We start from the raw sequence: 24,857 nt of genomic DNA, 5'->3' as shown, positions 1-24,857 counted from the left end.
AGGACTGAGGTTTATCACAGATGGATAAACTTTGGATAGTTGAGTAAAATAAACTGGTTTTTGTTTGTTTTCCTTTGTGTTTTTGTTTTTGGTTGTTTTAGGATATGAGAAAATATACACAGTGAGAATTTCTTACAAAAATAAGTAAGAATATTATCTTATTTAGCACCTAATTAAAAATGACCAAATATTATTCTAATGAAATCCCCTAAAACACCACTTTACATAAAAGTTTGTTTAAAAGGAAAACTAAAATATATGCATACATTTGAAGTTGATAGGCCAAATAAGTAAAGAAAATGTAAAATATCAAACAATTGGTCATTGAAAGATTATGAAAAAAAGAAGTGTTGGGTTTTTAATTTTAATATCTTTTAAAAAACAGAACTCTAAATACCCTTTTGAGTTCTGGTTGCTTTTAATTATAAAACGTGAAAAATGTTGGGCAGGACATTTCTATTCATTACTGTGGGATTTAATCAGCAAATAATCTAAATTAGTTCAATAATGTCTGTGTTTGCTAAAGTTGTCCACTGTAAAACAAAGCCAAACACGCACCTTTTACAAGAGAAATCACAAAATGTAAAATGTTGCAGAAACTTTAATCAAAGATGAATGAGAAAAAGACCACATAAATATTTATGGGGAAAAAAATCAGCCCTCTTTATCCATCTGTTTAAGGTCTTGGATGGAATAAAACTATGAAGTCTTTTAGAGCAGATTTTGTTAAATATTTTAAAAGCAATTATTTGACAGGTTACAACGGTTAAGGCTATTGCGTCATATTTCCGCGCCATTCGGCTCTTCGCTGCTGAGGACGCATCCAGCATGGGGCACCTTGGAGGCTCATTTCTGCTCATTGCATTGCTCATTTTGCTTCATATTCGGGGTAAGAGGCATCAGTTATACATGCACTATTATTACAATACATGTCTCTTTATACTTGTGTTTTTACTCTGTGTGTGGCGGACTAAAATTTGTCTGCAGGCGGTAGTTCCCAGCTGGCTTTGCTTCAAACTTGCAGTAGACTCGTGCAGTTGTCACGCCACGGTGTTATTTGCGTCTCCAGATATCTGCTGCAAGAAATCAGACTTTCATTTTCATAACTTAGCACATGCGTATTAGGACTGAAATATGTATGACATAAGTTTGAAAATAACTTTATTTTGATGGTAAAAAATATAACAGTGATTCTTGAGAATAGGGACAAAATGGGTTTTAATTTTCCCATATTTTTTTTTTATTATTTCTCAACCTTATGTATGCAAATATGACAAATAATGTTTAGAAAACATGAAGATGCTAAGGTACAGGCTCCCAGTTGCGAATTTTTTTAAAAAAAATTACATTTTTAATCGACCTGACCCAGAACTTTGTCATCACCATCTGACAAAAATAAATCTAAAATGATTTTTAAAATACCCCATTAGTGATATTTTTACTCAATTTACAGACAAATGCTTCTCAAGAAATAAAATAAATATTATTTAAAACAAAAAACAAGAAAAAGTCCATCTGATGGAGTTGACAGTGCATGACGGAGTTGACACAGAACTGAAGGTGGTGACAAACTAGTGAGTAAAATGAAAAACTTGGTACATGTGAAGTAATGCAATTCATGTAAAATACATTAAAATGAATTAGTTGCACAATTAAGTGAGATTTGACAACAATTTCACTGAAAGAGTCAGAAAAACTCTGATGGAGTTGACATCTGACGGAGTTGACGAAATGCCAAACTACCTCAATTTACATGATGTTATTCTGAAGGAGGCCATATTGTAGCTCGTCAGGTCCATGAAATCTTTACAGTTTACCAAAATTAAGCTTTTATTTCTCAAAATTTCATCAAAGTTTTGTAAATTGTCAGTTATGGAGTTGACACATCATGGTTGTGACAAACAACTTAGGAATAAAACAGAAGAAAAAACTAAAGAATAACTTAAGCTAACCAGAGCTAACTAGCCCTCCTAGCAAAGGAAGAGAAAAAACAACGTCATGGGGTCCTCAGAAGTTCTGGTGCCCCCCAATAATGCCTGATTTTTTTACATTCTTTTCATTTCTGACGGTGTTGACAAAAACTAAGGACAAATTTCAACGGACTTGGAAAATATCTAAAAATTATTTTTAATTCAATTTATCGATACTTTTATAATTATTTATATGACTACTTATACTTAATTGTCATAATATATAATTTTAGTATTTCTTTAATTGTTTTAAACTATAAGAATGTGTTGAGTTCTGCTCCTGGACAAGGGCTTTTACAGGCATCATCCACCGACTACAATGTTTAAAATAAAAAAATATTCAGCAAAAAAAAGAAAAATATACATTGTTGTGCTCACATGACCCAGGTTAGTTTAGTTAGATATTTGAAAAAAATATATTTTGTGTATATTTTATTCAAATTTCATGCTTTATCCATAGGACCTGTTTTGTCCCTATTCTCAAGAATCACTGATAAATGTTAGTGGCAGCGACTCTGCATGCTGTGTTCATCACAGTAACCTCCGAGTAACTCATGTCAACATCTGATAGTACAATTCAATTCAAAGATACTTTATGTATTCCAAATGTAATATTGTCCTAATTCAAAATCAAGTATCTTCAAAAACTTATTGTGTGTTGTGAAGCTGTGGGGATGAAGTATGTCCAGTAGCAGTCAGTCTTGCAGCAATATAAGGAGAACTCTGATTGAAGACTGTCATACAGCTAAATGTCTGGACAGCAGAAATTATATTTCAGAATAACATCTGGAAATTGGCCATCAGTTGTTGCCGAACACTGCTAATACGCGTCATTTGCTTCCACCACCCCTCGTACATCTCTGCCTGGCCATGTAAAAAGAAAGCTGAGCAGAGAGATGTTGAAGTCGGAGATCTAATCCTTACCCATTGTGATAGATCGAAAAGTTGATTTGAACGTCTTCCTCTATCTCTTTTTGATTTTTTGTGCTACTGCATACTTTTCAACTCCTCTGGGATTTTGTTTAGAGCTGAAGTTTTAATGAAGCCTTTAAAATGCTAAATCCTCTGAATCCAGCTGGAAAAAAATGCTTTTTAGTCTTGAATCATTTATGGGTAATTTGCTAGTGACTCTTAAATATAGTTGTTGTCCAGATGGTGCATTTCTGTTATCACTCTGGAAGTTAATGAAAAAGTTCAGAGAAAGTAGATATTACAGAACCAGTAACCTAGAATCCTTAGTATTGTATGCAGCACCATTCCAGTCCAAAACCATGTTACAATAACTTACCACAACCTCTTACTGAATTTTCACTTGATAAAGATGTAAATCAGTTTTTCATATTTTGTAGATATTTTTGAAATATAAGTGCTGGCAGCGAATTCTAGGATTTTTAATGAAATTATGGTAAAATGTAACAAAGCAAGGTTGGTATAAAATCAGATTTAAAGATCATCGACATGGTCGATATTTCATATTTAGCTTGATGCATCAAAAAATACCCATTTAAGGGTATTTTAAAATTATGGAATGATTTCACATAAGTATGTCTGAATCCTATTGTTTAGTTTAAAAAAAAATAACAGATAAAGGTATGTCTGGTTGTCAGTAAAGCCCAATTTTATGCAATCTGAATGAAGTAATTCTATGTTTAAGTTGTTAGAAATAGGAGACAATTTACGTGAACCCGCATTTTAATGATTTCAGTCAAACTCTGCTTTGCATTTAACACATTAAGAATCTTCTCGTCAGATAATTTGAACCATGACAGTAAAACAGCGTTGTGTTTGTGTGTTTCAGGTGCTGCATCTCACTCTTTACCAGCCTGTAACCAGCAGCTGGAGTTTACATGCAGTGATGGATCGTGTTTATCGAAGCTGAAGTTGTGTGACGGCCACACAGACTGTGCTGATGGATCCGACGAGCACCACTGTGGTGAGTTCATGGTCTGCAGGGATTTTTAACTATGTGCAATCATGGTAAACTCAAAATACTCCTTCAGTCTTTCCTACGGTCTTATGTGTTTGGACTCTAAATATTTAAATGAAATATCAAAATTATCAAAACAGATTCCAGATAGCACATACTTACTGAACAAAACAAAGCCAACATAGAGAAATGCATGTGTGAAACACTATGTGCACCCTTCTTGCTCTTATAGGAGATAATAAGTAAGCACTATTTACAATTCATCACCTTTTCAGGATAACATAGAATAGGAAGCCTCAGTCTTTTTAAGGCATACATTTATGTGAAAAGAAAGAGATGGATTTAATACAAGTGAACTTGGTTCAAAAATCCAAACGTAGCACCTGAGAGTCATGAGATTCAGTCAGTGCCTTGAAATCATAAAGTACAACTAATCTGCACTGAGTTCAAACAAGTGTTGTCAGAAACAGATAAGATAAAAGATTAATTCCCAGAATATTCCCAGCTTCTCCAAAATCATTAGTGACATTTTAACCAATCCCTCAAAGCCTAGCAGACTCACATCGAGGCTTTATTAGATTAATCTGATTATGGTGATAGGTTCAGTTTGTTGGTGTTTTTTTTTTTTTAATAGCTCATTATTTAAAAAAAACACACTGCTTTCCAACATTACTGCGCACCATCTCTGAAATCCATTATGCTGAATTTTTAAACCTGACATTAATGTGATATTCAAGTTGCATGGCAGGCAAAGTGTTGCTCCTTCTCTGCAGCAAAGATCACTACACTGATGCTGTTTGGGATTATCATTTTTCTAATCCCTCTGAGGCCATTTGAGCCCTAAGTGGAAAGTTCCAGAGGAATCTGATGTAAAGTTCAACACTTCAGACCTGCAGTGCAGAGCTCTGCAGGAGGGAAAACATCTTACGCCTTTCAGGTGTTAAACATTAACACTGATCTGTGTAAAGCCAGCAGGTTTGAATATCTGACCTATAAAAACAAGCAGAATGGAAAAGTTGAGGGACATTTTCTGTGTGAGGAAAAAGATGGATCTATTTAGGCACAAACCGCATGGTGGCTCCAGAGCTGCAAGGCTCTAAATAACTTTGACTAAAATTAGTAAAGAACTAATATTTTTAAATATAGACATAATCACAAATGTAGGTTTTAGCTGGGTTTTATTTTGAGAAATAATTGCATTGAATTTTCAAAGCACAAGTAATACATTTTTAGATCCATTTTCATTTTGTTGAGAATTTCTTTTACAGAATTTTCCACAATCATCAGAATACATAGAAGCTGTATAAAAAACTTTTCTAAAGTAAACATTTATTTAAAAAAATATAGAAGTTGTTTTTATTCAGTATGTCTTGTGATATTTGTTGCTCTAAATGAAATGTATTCAGCTGGACAACCTGGAAAAAAAATGACTTTTTGGAATGTAAAGACTGTAGAGATCTGCCCTAAAGGAATGTTTGGAAAGAGTCAAGACGATAAGACTGCAGTAAATACTAGCTGTTAAGCATGGTGATGGCAGCATAATGGTCAGGGTATGTTTCCCTGAGCAACAAAAGACAAAAGAAAAAGACTCATATCTGATTTTCAAAGGTTATTAGACAGTTTGGCTTCTTAAAAACGATGTATAAAGAATTGAGGTGATTGTGCTATCTGTGTGCCGTAGAGCACAGTGTCAATAAAAACCAGAACCAGAACCCTTCTATATATTTTTAGTTATGCCTCCAGCCACTGTATCTCCCCACTTTATGCCCTGACAGGCCACAGCAGGTGTGGGAAAGATGAGTTCACCTGCCGCAGTCGACGCTGTATATCATCAAAACTCTTCTGTAACGGTGCTGACGACTGTGGCGACGGGAGCGATGAGGATTCCTGTCACAGCTGCACCCCTGGGTCTTTCTCCTGCGGGCCGGGCGAGGCCTGTCTGCCCAGAAACAAGCTCTGTGATGGGTGGGACGATTGCAAAGACGGACGAGATGAAGCCCGTGGCCTGTGCGGTTCAGTCCAGGCCTCTCCTCAGAAATCTTCAGCTTGTGCAGCCTCAGAGTTTCAGTGTGGAGACGGAGCGTGCATCCGGCATGCGTGGAGGTGTGACCACTCCCCGGACTGCGCTGACGGCAGCGATGAGGAAAACTGTGGTAAGTGAGGCATCTGGATGTAGATTGCACAGAAGTTTATAAAATATCCACTTTGTAGAACTTATTCTACTTTTTAAATCAGAAATACAACAACAAAATATTTTACCATTGGGGAAAAATTCAAATTCAGAGATTAAAGAAAAGGGGGAAAAAAAGCCTCCATATGTAAAAGTGTTGGCTCTACCAGTTCTGATTAATCCAAATGTTATTAATGGAGCCCTTGTAGAATTTTTAATTTGGTTCAAATTCACATCAAATAAAATATGTGAGGATAGGAAGAGGAGGAGAGTCTGGAAATGATGGATTCCCCCAAGAGAAGGATAGAAATTGGGATTGTAAAGTTCTAGCAAGTCATAAATCTTAACAACTTTATTCTCCAAATGCTCATCAACCAACAAACAAGATGTTTGGTTAAATGTTTTCAGCTGGTTTTCAAAATGCCTTGTGGAAATAAGGATGTTGCTGTTTCGCTGACCACCAGCAGAGGGCAATCAAGTGGTTCTTCTGATAACTGGCTTTCCAAACTTCAAACATAATCAAATATTCAGGTTTGAACCGAGATGTAATAACCAACCATTTCATGTATGCATTTTTAAATTCATTCTTAAAGAATTACTGACTTCCTCTGAACAGAAACAGACTCTCTGCAGCCCTTTAACACAGTTCTAGGGACAATAAGTTTTGGACTATATTTTTATTGTATTTCAGTCTATATGTCTATAATTATAAAAAGCAGCGATAACAAAAGCAAAGACTATTACAAGTCCCTTTAAACCAGTCATGTCAAATGTTTATGTAGCACTCTTCCACTACGTTGTATGCCACACACTTGATAAACCCTATCAAGTGTGTGGCATTGGTTGTGACCTTGGACGGTTGGACGGTTACAGCTTAAAGGCTGGTATGTAAACCATGAAGATTGTTTCGACTGTGGTTATTTTTATGTTATGTTTAAAGCTGCTCTCATGTTATGTTTAAAAAAAATCAAAGTGCTTCAAGTTGTAAAAAGAAGCCCAGCATTTTAAAAACACTTCCTTAAAACAGGTATGTACAGAAACTTGAAAAAGGATAAATGTTTCCCTCAGTTATTACAACAACATAAACATAAATGAACAGGAACAACAACTTTAACACATTTTAGATGAGTTTGGACAAAGATTTGTGCCAAAAGGGATTTTTTAATCTGAATGGTGAAATTGCTCATTGCTCCCTAGGGGGGGCGCCGTGCCATTGCAGGGGGGGCGTGGGAAGCCGTCTGGATGAAAAAAAAAAGAACGCTATATGCGCTGGATTTTTACCTTAGAATGGCCAACTCTCTGTTATTCTTATGTCAATTTGATACAGTAAGGGCTTCCACACTTCCCATATCTGTGTCCTCTGTCACTTTTGTCAGCAGTTAAAACTGTTTAATCCGTTGTTAACATGTGGTAACCTGTTTTTCCGAGCCACTTTTAAACGCAACATCAACGCTACAACACTCGCGCTGTGTTTACACCTGTGCGGCAGTGAAGGAGACCTGCTTAGCTGTGCAGAGCTAAGAAGGTTTGTTAGAATCACGGCAGCAAACCAGCAAAACGTAAAGAACTTTTCACAGTTTTCCCCCCAAACTAACCGACTTAGTTGAGTAAAGCTGTTGAATGCAGGTAATGTTAGTTAAAAGATGACTAGCTAATATCAATACAGCACCTTAAGCTTAACAAGTAGCCTGTAGGCTACCGATGTTGTTGTCTATGTTCAGCTACGTACATTCATTTTACCCCCCAAAAAGTTCATTGCCCCTCTCCCCCACCTTCTTAGTGACGGGGAGTCTCTAAGAATCCTTCCCCCCCATCCCACCTCACACGCATCGTTCAGTCCCCTCTTTTTTTTTTTTTTTTTTTAAACAAATACCCAAAACACACCTCTAATATTAATCAAAATCACAACAGATATAAAATCATGCCAATGTGGGTAGCCTGGGCGGCCAGCTGCCCAGCAGGCTAAATCTACCCGTTGTGGCTCATACATGCAGTGCTGCACACACCCATGTGTCCTGACAACACTGTTAACATTTGCCTTATCACTCTTAATCCTTGCAGTATTCTGGGTCTCTTTCATGTCGTATGTTTATTGCTTGGCTGTCTTTCTTCTCGCTAAGCTTCTCCTGTTGGTGACTTTAGTTGAGTGTTTAGTATGTGATATTTTTTTGGACCTTTTTTTGCTTTTTTTTTTTTTTATAGACAGTTCCCTTTTTAACCATTACCAAAATATCATGCATATAGCTTTGAGAAGAGCTGCATATTGTTGAATGCTATACTTGTGATTTTAAAAAATATTTATTGTGTATGTCTACTGAATTGACAATAGAAGTTCCATTAAAAAAATGTATTTGCCACAAATCATCAAACTTATGTATTAGAAAAAAAGTCCAGATTTATTTGTATAGCACATTCAAAAACAATGTTTGCTTCTCAAAGACTTATCAAGGAGCTCAGAGATAAGAATACCTCAACCTTCATTGACCAGAACATAGAAAAGATAAAAAAAATAAAAAAATAGGGAGAGCCTGAATGAAGAATGAAAATAAAAACAAGTTTGCAAATCTAGTGGAATGCAAGTTAGAAATGTTTAAAAGTATTGTTGAGAATCAGTGACGCAGATGAATGCTTGGTTTCTGTAACGGTTGATCTTGCAGATATCAGCAATCAGGATGAATGTCAGGAGAATAACGGCGGCTGTTCCCATTACTGTTTGGACCAGCCCATTGGTTTCCTTTGCCGTTGCCCGGACAACATGAAGCTGGTCGAAGACAGCCGCTGTGAAGGTGAACGACGGCCTCAATTTATTTTGCTGTGGACAATACTGTAACTCTCAGCTTATGGCCAATACAGGTTCTGCATCTGTTCATTAATGTTTGCCTGTTTATATCATCAGGTTTTGCCATGCAAAATTCTTGGAAAATGACAGAACATTGTATGGTTGCTCTCCTTATTTTTACTCAGTCATTGTTTGCCATAAATGTGTTTGTGTTTCGTAGAAGTCGATGAGTGTCTGGAGAGGGACATCTGTGACCAGCTGTGCGTCCACAGAAACGGCAGCCTCACCTGTGAATGTCAAGAGGGCTACCACATGGACCCTCTGACCAAAGAGTGCAAGGCCGAGGGTGAGCCCAGTCATTTCAATCAAAAACCACTGACGCCATTAGAACCAGTATGTGTTTCACATACAGCTTGCACAACACTTGCTGGTCCAGAAGAGGATTAGGGTCATTAAGATAAAAGAATAATTCTGATTTTAATCCAAGATTTCTGATTCTGTGTCAAAATACAAAGAAATAACCAAACATTATCAGGTGTGTGTGTCAGATATATGAAAATCCACACTGAAAGCCTGTCCAAAATTTGTTTAGTAGATTTGAATGGTTCATGCACAACTTAAACAATTCTGATTCCGAGATTAAAATTAGAAATCTCTTTTTCACTGTGGCTTCAGTCTTCTTTTGTATATTTGCACCCCTGTTAAAGGTATTTAGTACACCTTAAAATGAATGGCTCTTTTATTGCATTTACAAAATTTCACACTGAAAATGCAGCAAAAATTAAACTGCATGTTTCAAATTCAACTTTTAATATTTTGTGCAACCCCCTTTTGCCAGTAGGACATAGCTTATTCTTTTCCTGTAGTCTTTGACAATGTTGGAATATACAGAGGAAGAGATATTGGACTAGTAGCCAACTCGTTGTTGTATCAAACTCACATCTACTACATCACCACTGAAATACTCTTTATGCTGTCCAACCTTAATCATTTTTAATTCTGCATTAAACACAATCTGTTTACATTTGCTTTCATACCCTTGCAATGTTGCCATTTTTCAGAAAATATAATTAGTGTTTGAATAAAGTATTTTTAAGCCAACAATTGTTTCTTTTGTCATAACAAATATGACAAAAGAAACTATCCAAAAACCCAGGTTAAAAGTTTATAGAACCCAATTTTTCATATCATGTATTGCTCCATAAAAGTGCATTTTTTAGTGATAAAACAATAATTTTCTCAGATGGTAAAGCATTCCTTTCTTCTTGCCAAAAAGCTTCCTGTTCCTGTAAATTCTTGTACTGTTTTTCATTAACTGTATATTTAAGATTTCCTTAAAGTGGCTCAAGAATATTTAGATCAGGATGCTTTATGGCAATTCCGGGTTTAGGGTTAACCAACAACCCGTCAGAGTGACCTCTTTTCCTCTTTTCTGGGTTACTGTCACAGCGGAAATCACATTCCTATCTTTTGCAATGATAATAAATCTTTAACGGAGCAGTATCATGTGTTTTCCAGGAAAGTGATGCCATTTCATAGGACAATCAAGTTACTATGTTCCCTTCAGTTACTATAGAAATTGGTTATATATCAAACATGACTTAAAGGTCCAGTCTGTCAGGAGAATGGAAACTCTTTTTCCTTTTTAGCCAAATCAGTATCCTCCTAAGAGACCAAACTTTAGTTTTCTCACATTTGTCTTTCAAATGAGAAATTTGGTGACTATTATAGTTAATGTTTGCCTTCTAATTCCTTCTAGCAATAATTCATGGACTTTTGGAAGAGAAATTGTCCCACAACATCAGAAATCTTTCACTGTTCGCAGCAGTTGAAAAGGGGGATTTTTTTTAACTTCCTGATTGAATTGCTCAGAAATGTGATACAAAAACACAGAAGCTTTGCTTTGGAACAAAGAATCCAGTAAATGTGACCACATAGATACTGCACACTATGAAGTGCAATCTGATCAGGTCTGTTCAGGTTTGTTCAAATTTGGTCTGTCAGGATCAGTGCTGGTTGTTCAGGCTAACAGCTGCAAGAAGAACAACCTAGCATCTGGGTACTTTCAGGATGCATTTTCTTTTACTTTTTTTTTTTTTACTAAAAGAGGCTTTCCAATGCCATCATGTGTGGGATGGGAAACATTGACCAGGAGTGACATTTTTGTAATTCTGTCTCACACCACTTGCAGTGGGTTAGGAGGTCATCCCGGGACGGAAGGGTCTTCCTGAACAGCTTACCCGTCATTTCCTCTCAATTCTTGCTAAGATGCTCTGGCAAACCACAGCACAGAACAGTGTTTCCCAACCCTGGTCCGTCAAGGCACACTGCCCTGCATGTTTTAGGCGTTTCCTTGCAGGTGATTTCAATTGACAGGTATTTATTGAACTGCACTCAGCTGAATCAGCTGTAGTAAAGCAGGGAAACGGAAAAAAAAGAGGAAAGAAAACTAATCTAATGTTGTTCTAAAGTATGTAAACTAAATGCTCCTGTTCAGGGTTGCTAAGTATCTAATACCATTTCTAAATAGTGAGTACTCTACAGTTTCTGATAAAATAAGGTAAAGAGCGACTGATCAGCTTCACAACTCCATGGGTACAGCAGGGGGTGAGGAGGGAAGAGCGTTGTGTTTACATTTCTTTGAGGAGATTAGAGATATGCAGCCCTTCCAAGGCCACACGGGGAAAGCCAATTCATAAACAGAATGTCTTAGGTCGGGAAGATTATAAATTTCAATCTTCCCTAAATTCTCTCCAATACATCTCAGTTCCCCATCATCCAAATTAGTTTGGCCATTCCACTGACCAAACTATATGTTTGTTTTATGGCTTGGATGCAACTTTTAAGCATTCTCCCTTCATTTTAATAGCGTTTAGGTTAGATCTTTGGAAAAACCATTGCAGAAGCTCAATTCTTTACATTTGAAAACCAATTGTAAATGTCCTTGTAAACATCCTTAGTCTTCGTTAGTGATCATGTTTTTACCACTATTGTTAGATTTTGAAGCTTGTGCGAATTTTAGTGGATTTTTAGTGAATTATAAATAAAACTGAGTCGAGCAAGAGAGGCCACAATGTTATCATTCTGTTTTGCTCAAATTAAATTAGGAAAATCTTAAAAGTTATTTATATCTGTTTTCCAGGACGTGAAGCTCAGCTGGTTTTCAGCACTTCAAAAGGAATCCAAGTGAAAAACCTGATTAACAAGGAGTATTCGATACTGGTTCCACATTCACCGGGACATGGTCCAATAGCAGTCCTGGCTTCCACCCATAATGTGTACTGGGCAGAACGGGGACGCGGCTCCATATACAGGTAACAACTGGAGCTGCTTGGTGCCTTAGACTTCTTCCTGAATGTTTTACAGGTCAGACTGACATAACTTCTCTATTTTGTGTTTGGTCAGAACTGTTCACCTGGGTTAATAATAAATTTATGGTTGATGGTGTTGAGCTACTTGGAAATGTTTGTCTTCGTGTTCATACAAATAAGTTAAAACGGCACCACCATGAGGAAATTTCTTTTTTCACTCCCAGTAGCATTTCAGAATTCTTAAAATGAACTTTTTTTCTGTGTACAGTGAAGGAACATTCTTTTGTTTTGCTTATCATGCAATATGTGCGTGCCGTCAAACCAGTCCTTCACTTGCAGTCATCAAAGTCAAAGCAAACTGACACCCGGTCCGTGACTATAAATGAGCCTACGCGTGCAGGACGACACACTGTAAAGTGGTTGGAAAAAAAAGAGGTTTTCCTGTGTGTGTTTCCTTTCAGGGTGTGAAATATGTGCGTAAGCACATTTCGATGGCGTATAGCCTCCACACATGTTGCCCCTCTCTCTTGTTTCAGTCAGTAGTTCCACAGCGTTTCTGGTTAGCTTCTTATTTGTTTTTGCTTTCTATTTTGTCAAACTGCTGCAAAAAAGAAAAATCTGTGAAATTACATTCTTGGTTGTAGCTTGCATGCTTTTTGATTCTTTCTGACAAAGTTCAAGCCTGACACCTAATTTAAGTAATCATGTTTAGCTTTGTATGACAGGGATAAGTACAAGCAAACCTTTCGTTGTAGTTTTTGTGTGTTTGCGTTTGTTAGGGGAGATGGAAGGAATGTATGAAAAACTGGCTAACAGAAAACCAGCTTTGAAGTCGAAACGGTTTCATATAATCAGCATCTCGCATCACTTCCTGTTTCCTGACTTTCTCTCTCTCTTTTTAAATTAACCTGAATAAGAGGAGTAGGTGTCCTTCATTCATTCTTTCAGCGTTGAAATCTGATCTTTAAAACTTCAGATATTTTCTCTTTAAGTTGAGGATAAAATCAGTGTCTTGAGAAAAAGTATAAACTGACATAATATGTAATCACACAGCCTGATGGACAAGATAAAAAAATATGCACTATGACATGAACAAATGCTTTGCAATCTCCAAAGAGAGTCTAGAGAAGAAAAATGTTCCATTCAAAGTAAATATTTCAAAATTTCTGTTATTCTTTTATTATTATTATTATTATTATTATTATTATTAAAGAGGACAAGCAAAATAAAACAAGGAATACCTCACCTTCAATCTTTGTTCCGATTTACACATTTTTAGAAAAATTACATCTTATATTTGTGTTTTGGAAAAATTTTAACTTTGTGGATAAAATAATAGATTCTGGAAGGACAATATAAATGATCTCAGCTAACAATTAATTCAGTAAAACATGCAAAAGAAAACAAAAGCATTGAAAAGAGTAACTATCCTTAGGTTTTGTTATAGTGGTGGAAAGTTATGAAAGCCATGGGGAAATTGCAAAAGACCAACATTTTAATCTAACATCAAACAGGGAGAAAGAATTCAAATTCCCTGGAAAATAGAGATAACAAAATAAGCAAATGTGTTTTTATCAGACACTACTTCCTGGTTTTGTGTCTATTGTTTAAAGAAGGAACTTTCCCTTCGTCTGATAAAAATCTATCGGACTGAAGGGAGTCTGCAAACAAAAACGGTGACACCCAACTGCAAAAGACAAGAAATTAAAAGAAGTGTTGGAGATATTAAGTTTTCCATCCAAGCAGTGGAGCTCTACTACGAACATGTTCAAACAAACGCTTCATTTACTTCTGATGCGATTTCTTGGGAAGCTGGGAATTGCATTACAGTGAACTCAGTTGTTGTTCATTTGTATGTGATAAAGTAAGTTTGATTTGCTAAGTTTTAGTGAGCTGGCTAATGACACAGAACAATTCAGCCATGTACTTTTCTGCATTTGATTAAATTAAACACCAAAGCAACATGCAAAAAATACCAGTTGTGCATTCGTCTGTGACTTAATGAAGACATTTCCCTATTTCACAGATAATTACATTTGAAGTTATTAAGGAACCTGCAGTTTACCTGTTAACCGGTTTCAGGACCCGACCAGAACCCCTCAGTGCAAATTACCTTGAGAAATAATGAGATTTGGTTATATATATAAAAAATGATCAAATGTTGCAAGCCATACACGTCATACAAATGGAACAGATACAGAGGTGCATTCACCGTCCAGCGCTGGGGCCACACTTAGCTCACCATATGGCAAGGATGTAACGTGAGTTTAGCTTTTAATTCTTTTCTGCGATCTGTACCCTCCCTTAAAGGGTAGTCTAATCAATTTCAGTCTGTTAATGTGTGACTGCCGGCAGTCGCACATTAACATGGTTATGTAAGCAGATAAAAGAGGCTACAAGAGATGAAACAACCTGGTTCAGACAGGTTGTTTTTACTAAATTCCATCTACTTTAATCTAGGTCGGAGTTCTGATTGCTCCTTTCCCGTTGTATTTACATTAAAGTAATATAGCAAAACTATTTGGACCTTGGTAGAATGTTTCAAACTTTGTTTGATTCATAAGTTGTCTTTTTAAAAACAGGACTATGCATGTTTAGTGATGAGTCTAGAGAAATTTAAGTCAATCTGATGCTGTTTCATGATTTCTGGTTTAGATCACGTAGTCAGTCTTGTTTATTATACCTGCTCTTTTCTTTTAGACAACTTAAGGTTATTGAGTTTAATGGAAAAGCGATTCTGTTTTCATGCCTGAGTGAAAGAAGAGAGAAATAGCCAGTGACGAGAGGTTTGTTCTGCCAAAGACTAAAATGTTTCAATTTCCTTGGACTAAAATGTGGGTTTTTCTCTACTGTAAATTCCTTTCTTGATTTATGGAAGTATTTTAATCAATCAGTCAAATTTTATTTGTATAGCACATTTCAGCAGCAAGGCATTTCAAAGTGCTTTACATAATTAAAATAAAAACAGCATGTGACATTGAATAAAGAGTGAGAAAGAGAAAGAGATTTTGAAAGAGATAAAAAAAACATTAAAACCCGCACCCCTTTTAGGACTTCAGTTAAACGTCGTTTAAATACTAATGTTCAAGATTGATTATCACCTAAAACCACAGAGAAGTTAGAAACGGATCGAAAAATTCTAACCTATTTTTGCTCTGTGTTTATTTGCAGGGTTTCCTGTCTGTTGATGCTGTATGTCTCCTCTGTAAGATAAATTAATAGATATAATGGAGTGACTTGATTTTCTATCTGCGTCCTTTTCCTGTCAGGTTGGCGTTAATGTGGAACGTTGTGACCGGTCACGAACACTAACGTTTGTCAACATAAGATTGTGTGGCGGCTGAAAGGTTTTAACGTCATGGTAGAAAATGTTTGAGTTGTCACAAATGAAAGAGTAAAGTTTGATTCTAAATTTAAGGCTCCTCTCTGTCTTGAAATGGGGTTTTGTGATGAGGATAGATGGCGGTGAGATCCAGGGTGGAGAAAATGTGTTATAATGATTTCCAAAGTTCACACAATGCCAAGAACCACAGGTGAGAACAAACATGGACACAGACTCAGTCATTCATCTCCACACAAAAATGCATTTTCTGTGTGGGGCACATTCTCCTGTAAGGAAAAAATTTGTTATTCTCCATCGTTTGGTGACCTGTTGGAGAAAATCTTGTTTCACAGATTCAGTCCAGCCTTAGTTATAATTATGAGTTGCGGACAGACAGGCATTTTCTTTGTTTTCTCATGTGGACTGACATTCAATGTTGCATTTAGAAAGAATTTCAGATTAAATAAAAGTAGTTGGAGATTTAATTCAGGTTGATTTTCGTCTGCAGATTTTAACCAATCAGTTATTTCTTTTGCTTTCATGGAGTTCTGAGGACTGGAAGGTTTTCCAATCCTGTTTGATTGATATCCTTTGGATTGAACTGATTGCTGGTTTCACATGATTGTACAAAATAGATATTGATATCCTTCAATTGATCAAGTCACTTAGTCAACACAATGACCTCTGCTGTTTTTCCTATCTGGTCGAGTAATGTCTATCGCATTCATTCATCCTCACACCTGGTTTCACAAGGCTACCCTTCTGAGTTCCTTCTCATTTTCACAACACACCGTTCTGGCCGGCCCGGACGTATGACCCGCTATGTTCCACCAGAGAATTGATTTGGCACACGCTCTGTAAAGATGCTAGCCAAGAAAGACTGAAGTGAAAATGTTCAACTGCCCAGATGAAAAATCTAAATGCCTTCGGAAGAAATGTTTTATGGTCAGACAAGACAAAGACTGAGGTATACACGTCCTGCATGGTGGTGGTAATGTTATGCTCTGGGCTGTTTTGCAGCCATTTTTACAGATGGATTGCACAAAGTGGATAAAGAAAAAACAGCAAAAAAATTCCAAATTTCTACATTAAAATTTAAGTTTTATTTTGAATATAACTCTTAATCGGCCTTATGTAGGTGTTTGATATGACATTCATTCCTAAGATGAGTGTCCACAGATTTTTGATATAAGCTGTATATATTCACGTTTTATCTTTCAGGATGTCAGTAGCTGAAAATACAAAGGAAGCCGTGCTGATGTTGAAAGTTCAAAGTTCAGTGTCTGGGCTTGCTGTGGATTGGATTCACCAACTTCTCTACTGGACCAACGTTGAGGCAGGCTCACTTAACGTGGCGCCGCTGGATGGTTCGTTTCAACGTCAACTGATCACCGGGCTCAACAAGCCCTCTGCGGTCGCTGTGGATCCTCTCCAAGGGTGGGGTGAAGTCTGTTGTAGCTTGACAAAATGTTAAAGAGGCATCGTAAAGGAATATGTTTCACTTGAAGTACTGGTTATCAGGGTCTTTACAAAAGCAATCTGAGTTTGTGGTTAATTACATAAAGTTTGCTACATAAAAATACTAAATGAACCAATCACCCACTCCATCCATCTTGTCATGAACCGCTCCAGCTTCACAACTTCCTCCCTCTGTGGTCCACGGTCTTCATGAGGCTTTCACAGAATAATGTTATTTATACAAAGATTAAGCTACACACAGGTTCAGTTAATTTACCAGTTACACAATTTATGAAGCACATTGTTTGGCCATTGGATTGGGATTGAAAAAAACAAACAACCAAATCTCTGAATATTTTTATTTTCCCAGCTTCCTCTTCTTGGCTCAGTGTGGCAGCGCTCCAGTGATTGAGAGGGTCACTCAAGATGGACGGACAAAACTTCCTTTGGTCACTTCTTTAATCCGCCAGCCTGTTGCCCTCTCTCTTGGTATGTTGAGAATTTTTGCACAGATCATTGTCCTGTCTAGAAATACAGATGAGCGTGCGGAATGTTTTAGGCTTCCCCATTTTAATTTTGCATATCATTTACTTGCACTTTTTTGTAGAACGTTTGAAAAACAGGAAAGCTTGTTTCCTCTTTTCAACAGGAGCAACTGCAGCGTGAATTTGAACTTTATCATCAGAGGTCCAGTAGTCTGGAGACCTGTGAAGTCATTGAATACTTATCAATGCTGTTTTACCATTTAAAGTTGTTTTGTGCTTTAATGTTTTATGGATTCCGTATTTTAAGATGTAACCACCTTTCTTTCAGGAAAAAAATATTGAAAAAAAAGTCTGTGGGGAAAAAAAAGACATTGATTTTCTAGAACACTGATGACTTTGTTGTACTGTTTAGATTTCAGTACCAAATCAGGAGATCTCTGGCCTCCTTGATTTAAATCAACACTTATGAATAAATGTGTGTCACTCTGTACCCCTGCTAATGGTGGTGAATAAATGCATGCCATGGATTTGTTTCCCCCTTAGATTTGCCTCGACGGTTGCTCTACTGGTTTGACAAGGGAATGAGGAGCATCTCCAGGATAGATCTCGAAGGCCGCCACCGTAAAACTGTGGTAGAATCCAACGGCTACCTGGACCGGTTGTTTGGACTCGCAGTATTTGAGGTACAAAGGTCAAAATTAGGTTATGCTCACATTTCCATTTCAAGGCCACAGCTTTAAAAGTTGCGGTATTAAACCACAAAAAAATATCAGTCGTACTCTTGTCCTTATTAAACCCATTTAATGAGTTTGGAAATTTCTCCAGTCATATGGAGTATAATAGCAAACTCCCCCTACCTACTTGTTATGCCAAGGCGTCAGTCAGGTGTCCAAATTGACTGAACAAGGGGAACTCCTGTTGTTCGTTGTCAAGTTATGATGGTTTGAAATAAACATTTTAATCAAAATGCAACGGTTATCGTGAGTATAGAACCACATTAATGCCTTACAACAAAGCACAGAATGATTACAAAATAAGAAAAAAACACATTTCCAATTCAGTTTCTTCCAGTAAAAGGCTTATGAAAGTAACACTTACAATTGGTAATGTATTTATATGTTGGAACAGGATAAATCTGTATCTTTTTGATCTCCAAATGGTACAAAGGGCTCAGTAGACAGAAAATAACATTAACAGCTTGAGCTTGTGTACAAACAAGAGGTTTCACTTCGACATAAACTGAAAGTTTCTGTTTGGGTAAGGTGGATTTTTGACTGAAACAAGCTTGTGTTCATTCAGGGAAGTTACTGAAGTGAGAGTAGTGATACTACATAAAGTAAAAAGTATGGTGTAGTGAAACTGTTCAAAAAAGTATTTTATTTTTTATTTTTTCAAAAACATTACTCAAGTAAATGTAACTGAGTAAATGTAACCAATGCGGCTCACAGCTAATGAAAAGCCAAAAACTCAGTTTCTCCTCAGAGAGGTCAGATGAGTTTGCTGCTCGAGCACAGCCAGGGTCTATAAAGCAGAAATTGGTGGTTTTGGCCGTGTGGCCAGGTACATAGTCGTGTGGGAAAATAAAATTGGAATCAAAATAAAGTTTCTCAGCAGCATGAAGCATGAAGTGCTCTAAATCTTTCAGCTAGGAGGTGGCTACTAAAGGTGAAGAGGGATTAATCATTGTTTGCTAGACAACTGGTCTTTGTGGTAAGATTTATTTAATATTCAAATGTTATCTAAAGATTTTTTTTTCAGTTGTGAGACATATTAATCAACATTAAACACAAACATTCTTGAGATACATCACACTCTTGTCTACACATGCAATATATAATCTTTTTGAGATGCACCTACAAATGACTCGCACAAACTAATAAGCTTAAGAAACAGGATCGAACTTTGAGTGCCATTAAAAAAAACAAAACATTTCTGACATCCCAGTTGACATCCATGTCTGCTCATTCTTCGTCAGGGATCTTTATATTGGGGTGATGAAGCTACACACTCCATATGTCGTGCCAACAAACACAATGGCAAAAATCTCCAGGTGATGATGTCAAACATCACCGTATCTGGCGGCTTGGTCATCGCTCATCCAGCGCTTCAACCGAAAGGTAGGCCCAGTTAAAGTCTACTAAAGAACCTTCATGTGTCTGCTTTTCGTTGACTTTTTAAGATGAAATCTCAAAGTAACTATTTGCGTCTCCTCAGGACCGGCTGCGTGTGGACGACCAGGGACGGTGTGCCAGCACGAATGTGTTATCGATCTGATGTCAGAGAGGCAACAGTTCAGCTGCGACTCTCGACAAACAAGACCCAACAAAACTCAAGTTCCTTCTGTCTCTCGCTCTGTTCCTGCATCGACTTTATCTGGTCCAACTTTCGCTGGAATCCTGTCTCTTATCGGTAAGTCATAATTCCTCCAAATATTTAATCATAACTTCATTGTGAGGAAGGAAAGTTCACAAACATTTGATAAAGTCACCAAACGGAAAGACATGTTTCTGATGTCGTTGTAAATGTCAATGTTTGCAGTACAGAATAAACATTTGAGAGAAGTTAAGGGTAAAACTTCAACACAGATATGAGGGGAACTCGGTGGACCAATCCGCTTGACTGGGAAAGCCTACGTACCTTAACCTGCACAAATGAAATTCACACAAAGACGAAATGCAGTCATGTGTTTCAGTGCAGATCTAGTTAAAACAGGAAAAAGTTTAAAAACCTTTACAATTCAGTATCTAACAGCATCAGTTGTTGCTTTAGAGCATGTTGAGGTCTGTCTAAAACTAAAAAGCCAACGATCAAAACTGATCAAAAATTTGATAAAAAATCTGCACTCAGCATGTTATTGTTTGTACCAATGATTGCACCATTTAGGCTAAGAAGCAAGGCTGAAAAAAAAGCACAATTATCCTTTTTCAAACAAATAAAAACACAGGGTTTCCTTTTCACGTAAAGCCTGTGTGTCCAGCCCCAGTCTTCAAGCGTTGGGATCCTGCCAGTTCCAGGTACCGTGTCTCTGCCCCGACAGCCGACTCAAACTGTCCAACACAATCGCAGACATTATGACATCTCCTCAGCATCTCATGAAGTTCTGCAGACGTCATTAGATTCAGGTGTGTTGAACCAGGGAACAAACTAAAGGTGCATTCACACCTTCCCTGTTTAGTCCACTTTAGTCAAATTCTGGTTCATTTGTCTGTACGGTCCAGCTCATTTGGGGAGGTTTGAATGAGTAATCGAGCTCAGCGTGAACTCTGGTCTGCCTAAACACCTACGTCTTGGTTTGGTTGAAGTGAACGCTGGCGCAGTCCAATTCATACGAGTACCAAGCGATCTGGAGAACACACTAAAAGCAGGAAGTGGACTGTTGCTGGCTAGCAATAAAAAAAAAAAAATCTTAGAATGTTTTTCTTTACATCAGAAAGTTCACACGTCAATGGACTTGTCTTGGATGGACATAATGAGTCACTGTTGAGAAACTGTGTTTGAAAAACTTTATATGCTTCAGCTCTGCTGAGCAATGTTTGTGCACTCAGAGGAGGTGGATGACATCATGCAGAAACTTTACATCAGCGTCTCAAAGAGCGCTCTGCCAGGTTGGCAGGTCCTGCAGTGACGCTTGTCTCCTGTGTGTCTCCCAGTGCTCCTCAGTATGCTGCTGGTGGGGATGGCTTGGTGGTGTTGGAGGGAAGAGTTTCGTCCCTCCAGGTCTTCCACGTTGCAGAACGTTTCTCTGAAAGAGTCCCAGAACCCACTCATCGATCAGGGGCCTCCCGTGGGCCCTAACACGACTTTAGTCAAGGTAAGATCAGGTGAAACACATGGTAATACACAGCTGGAAAGATGCAATTTGCCCCTTACAGATTTATTCTGTTTTTACTCAAGTATTTCAGATCTCCCTCCCCCCACCAAAAAAAAAAAACTAATTGTAATAACAAACATCATTAATCTGAGGTAATGCAAAACAGAGTTGTAAAACTATGATTCATTTATTAAGGAGGCTAAAAGCTGTCCAAACTAATCTAACCCTGTGAGAAACATTAAGTCCCTCTCTAATCCAAACATCTGGTTGTGCTGACGTCAATAATTGGCACTGAAACTTTTACATCACTGGGCAAAAAAAAATTTGGCTTACTATTCTATATGGAAAATTAATTCTTCCACACTGAAGAGGTTTTGAGGATTAGCGGCCTCTTTAAAGCATGCCACTGTACCTCAACCAGACTAAAAGCCAGATTTTAAAATGGTTTGGACACACATCTTCCAAAATGTTCTTCTTTAGCCTTCAAAGTTGGAGTGATTTTGATCCTGATGTCCTTTAGATCGGCGCTTGAGTTGGTGTTGCTTATTCAATCTTTTTAGCCTACTTCATGTTGTCAGACCGGTTCACAGCTGACGACTGCAGAGCCAAATAAATGTGGTTTATTACAGATAATTCATAATTTTATAGGAGAGGTTTTTTGGGATAGCATTTTCACTTAAAAACTGTTTTTTGATTTAGATTATCTTTGATGCTAAAATTTGTTTGATCAGAAACAATCAAGTGTGAATGCAAACAAAAACGAAGTAATATTTGTGATATTCTTCTTTCCAGCAGTAATTCGATTTGAATGGGTGTGTTTACAAATACAAACAACGCTTTAGCCTTGAAAACTTGTAGGAAACCTTTTATTCTCTTTTCAACTTAAAAAAAATTATCCTGCAACATTTATACAGGTTTGTCAAAGTCCATAAAGCTTTTTTATATGGTGACTTAATATATCAATGGCTTGCCATGAAAAATACAGAAAAACAAGCCTTTAAATGGATAATGAAAAGCAGATGTTTCATAATTCTCACTCAGGTTTTTGTTGTTTTATTAAATGTTATTGTCACCATTTGTCTGCTCCTCTTCAACGAGTAAATGCTTTTTCTGTAACCACATGATAACCAGGCGTTTCCTCTTCAAGAACCCAAAAACGCAAGAGCGTGCAACACCACCAGTTGTCAGTATAATCTGTTGTGCAGAGTATGAAAATGCTTTGTCCTTTTGCCTCTTATGTTTCTGTTTTCTCCTCCTTTGTGCAGTTCCTGTGACTTGTTATTTTGTCTCAAAAGATTCACATGATAAAAGTATAAGCTCAAACAACAATTAATTACATAACTTTGAATTGTAACTAAAGCTAAACTTTGTAGTCTAAGTACAAAGGCGTCTGAATGTTTTATCCTTTTGATTATTCCATGAATTAAGCTCTTGTGGTTGCGTCTCGGACTCATTTTGTGATTTCCAGCGCGAGTTCAGTAAATAAGGTGGCTCCAATCCCGACAGGAAACCCTTCTCAGACTGGATTTGGACTCTGTGAAGGTGCGGCGCCAGAAGACAGCTGGCTGTGCCGGCCCTGCTGATGTTTCATCATGGCAGTAAACAGACACTCCCAGATTTTCATGCTGTCACTTCCCAGCATCATTCGGGTGTGAACATCGTTGAAGTAATGACATGAAATTCAGAGCTCTGGGAGTTGTGGTGACCCGCCATCATTACTTGGTTCCCTCAGTTTGAAGGGTAATAACTTTAAATTAAATCCTTTTGGGTTTCTGCTGTTGATGTTTGTGATTCACTCCCAGAGCCTTTGTGCACAAATGCTCAAGAGAATATCAAATTATTAGCTAGGCAACCTATTTATTACGTTAAGAGTTGCAACCTGAGACTCTTTGACATGTAGTACAAATAGGAACTGTTCAAACTCATAATTAAAGTAACTGGGTACCTGAATGTTAGAATGGACCACAGTTTTCTCGGATCAGATTTTCTATTATATTGTCTGAAGATGTTGAATTGCTGAGGTGTTGAATTGCTGAGTGGGTTTGGTCGAGTTGTTTTCGTTTTTCAGAGAGTTAAAGAACAGTACATGCAATATATCTAAGTGCACTTTGTCCCTGGGTATTTAATAGGATTATAAGTACTAAAGAGTACATTGGAAGGTAACTTAATAGTTTTCTTGAATAAAACAACTGTTCTTCTGGTTTGCTCTTATTGCCATCAGCTCTGTGGATGTACTGTGATCTGACCTACCTGCTGCCCAATGAGTACTTGAATCATTTAAAATGTGCATTATTGTTTTATGTTCTGAAGACAAAATGCTTGAATTAAATCTAAACTGTCAATAGGTAGAACAAAAAGCCCCTAATTTCATTTAATCTAATCAAACATTGTCACATTCCTTTTTTTCCCCGTTATTGAGTTGAGCTTAAACTTCAAGTGGCTGTTCTCTCTTCACATAAGACGCCACCAAAATCCAGAATGCCTCTGGATTTATTCTCACTGAAGGCTGAAAGGAAATATTCCCGCATTACAGTACAGTTTCATGTAAAATGGCAGGATTTAATTTTATCTGCCTGCAGTGCCTTGTGAAAGTGTTTGTATCATTTGATCCCTGAACACACAATGCAAAAAATAAGGAAATAATGGTTTTCTACTTAAAAATCTGAAGTGTATGACATGCTTCTATATTCAACCCCTTTAGTCTCGTGCTCTTAAATACAAATTAAATCCACCTGTATGTAAAATACAGCTGTTCTGTTAGACCTGAAGTTGTACCTCAATATCCTTTAGGTATATCTTTACAAGTTTTGCACAGACTCCCAACTGAATTTCGTTCTGGACTTTGATTAGACCATTTTGACACATAAATATGCTTTGATCTCCTCCCAGTCTGAAGTCTTCTGGAATCGCTACAGGTTTTCTTAACCAGTTACTAATTGTACGATTTAAAAAATATGTAGCGGTATCGGAGTACAGGGGATGAATATGAATGCTTAAAAAAAAAAGCACAGAAAACCGTACATTATGTTCCCTCCTCTTCATGTAAAATCCTTGTTTTTGGTTATAATGTTTGTGTTTTTATTGAGATCAAATTTGGAACCCTTTGAAGGGGTTTGATTATTTGTGCAAGCAACTGTATAAGTATTATTTTCTCCTGATTATTTTTCTAATGCTTTGTTCAATTGTGCCATGAACATTTTACCAACTTTTCTTTGGAACGGGTAAATAATGGCACAGTCACAGTTTTGTTTCGTGTAAATAGCTGGGGTAAAACGATGAGCGTTTCTTTGACTGATAGTTTGCTTTCTGAGCTCTTATTCTGAAATGGGATCACAAGTTTGTTTTTTGTTTTTTTGTTTTTTTTAACATTTCTGTGTTTGAACACCTGACATTTTGCTTAAGTCTTTTACTTTTGTGAAAATCTCATGCAGATGTAGACGCCTTCAGGGCAGACGGTTAAGAGATAACGCTGTAACTGTACTTCTGTGTTCTGTGGTTGGTATTTATATTTAAGGAAGGGTTTATTTATTTTGGGTGGAATTTCACATGTTGTAGATGTTTATTTGTACTTGGTACAACACTGTTGATGCTGTAGATGAACCCAATAAATTGTTTTGAGTCTAA

General features: G+C 37.1%; 1 protein-coding gene across 2 annotated transcripts; it reads left to right on the top strand.

Moving 5' to 3' along the window:
* The first annotated feature begins 783 nt into the window (after positions 1-783).
* On the top strand, positions 784-24,857 carry LOC106914021 (low-density lipoprotein receptor-related protein 8). 2 transcript variants are annotated; one of them, XM_088005047.1, is made up of 13 exons: positions 784-889; positions 3,769-3,903; positions 5,673-6,050; positions 8,725-8,853; positions 9,067-9,192; positions 11,989-12,160; positions 16,701-16,916; positions 17,308-17,426; positions 17,966-18,105; positions 19,398-19,539; positions 19,637-19,831; positions 21,073-21,233; positions 22,740-24,857. In XM_088005047.1, exons 1-13 carry the CDS (start codon positions 829-831, stop codon positions 22,833-22,835), a joined length of 2,070 nt encoding a protein of 689 aa, XP_087861173.1. In that variant the 5' UTR covers positions 784-828; the 3' UTR covers positions 22,836-24,857. The 2 variants fall into 2 exon arrangements, with proteins under 2 accessions (XP_087861173.1, XP_087861172.1); XM_088005046.1 differs by lacking the exon at positions 22,740-24,857 and having other exon boundaries at positions 21,073-22,715.

This window comes from Poecilia mexicana, unplaced genomic scaffold, assembly GCF_051168715.1.
Source record: "Poecilia mexicana isolate PSO_F unplaced genomic scaffold, ASM5116871v1 scaffold_4, whole genome shotgun sequence".
In the NCBI taxonomy this organism is placed as follows: Eukaryota; Metazoa; Chordata; class Actinopteri; order Cyprinodontiformes; family Poeciliidae; genus Poecilia; species Poecilia mexicana.
This window is presented reverse-complemented; position numbering and strand designations above follow the sequence as displayed.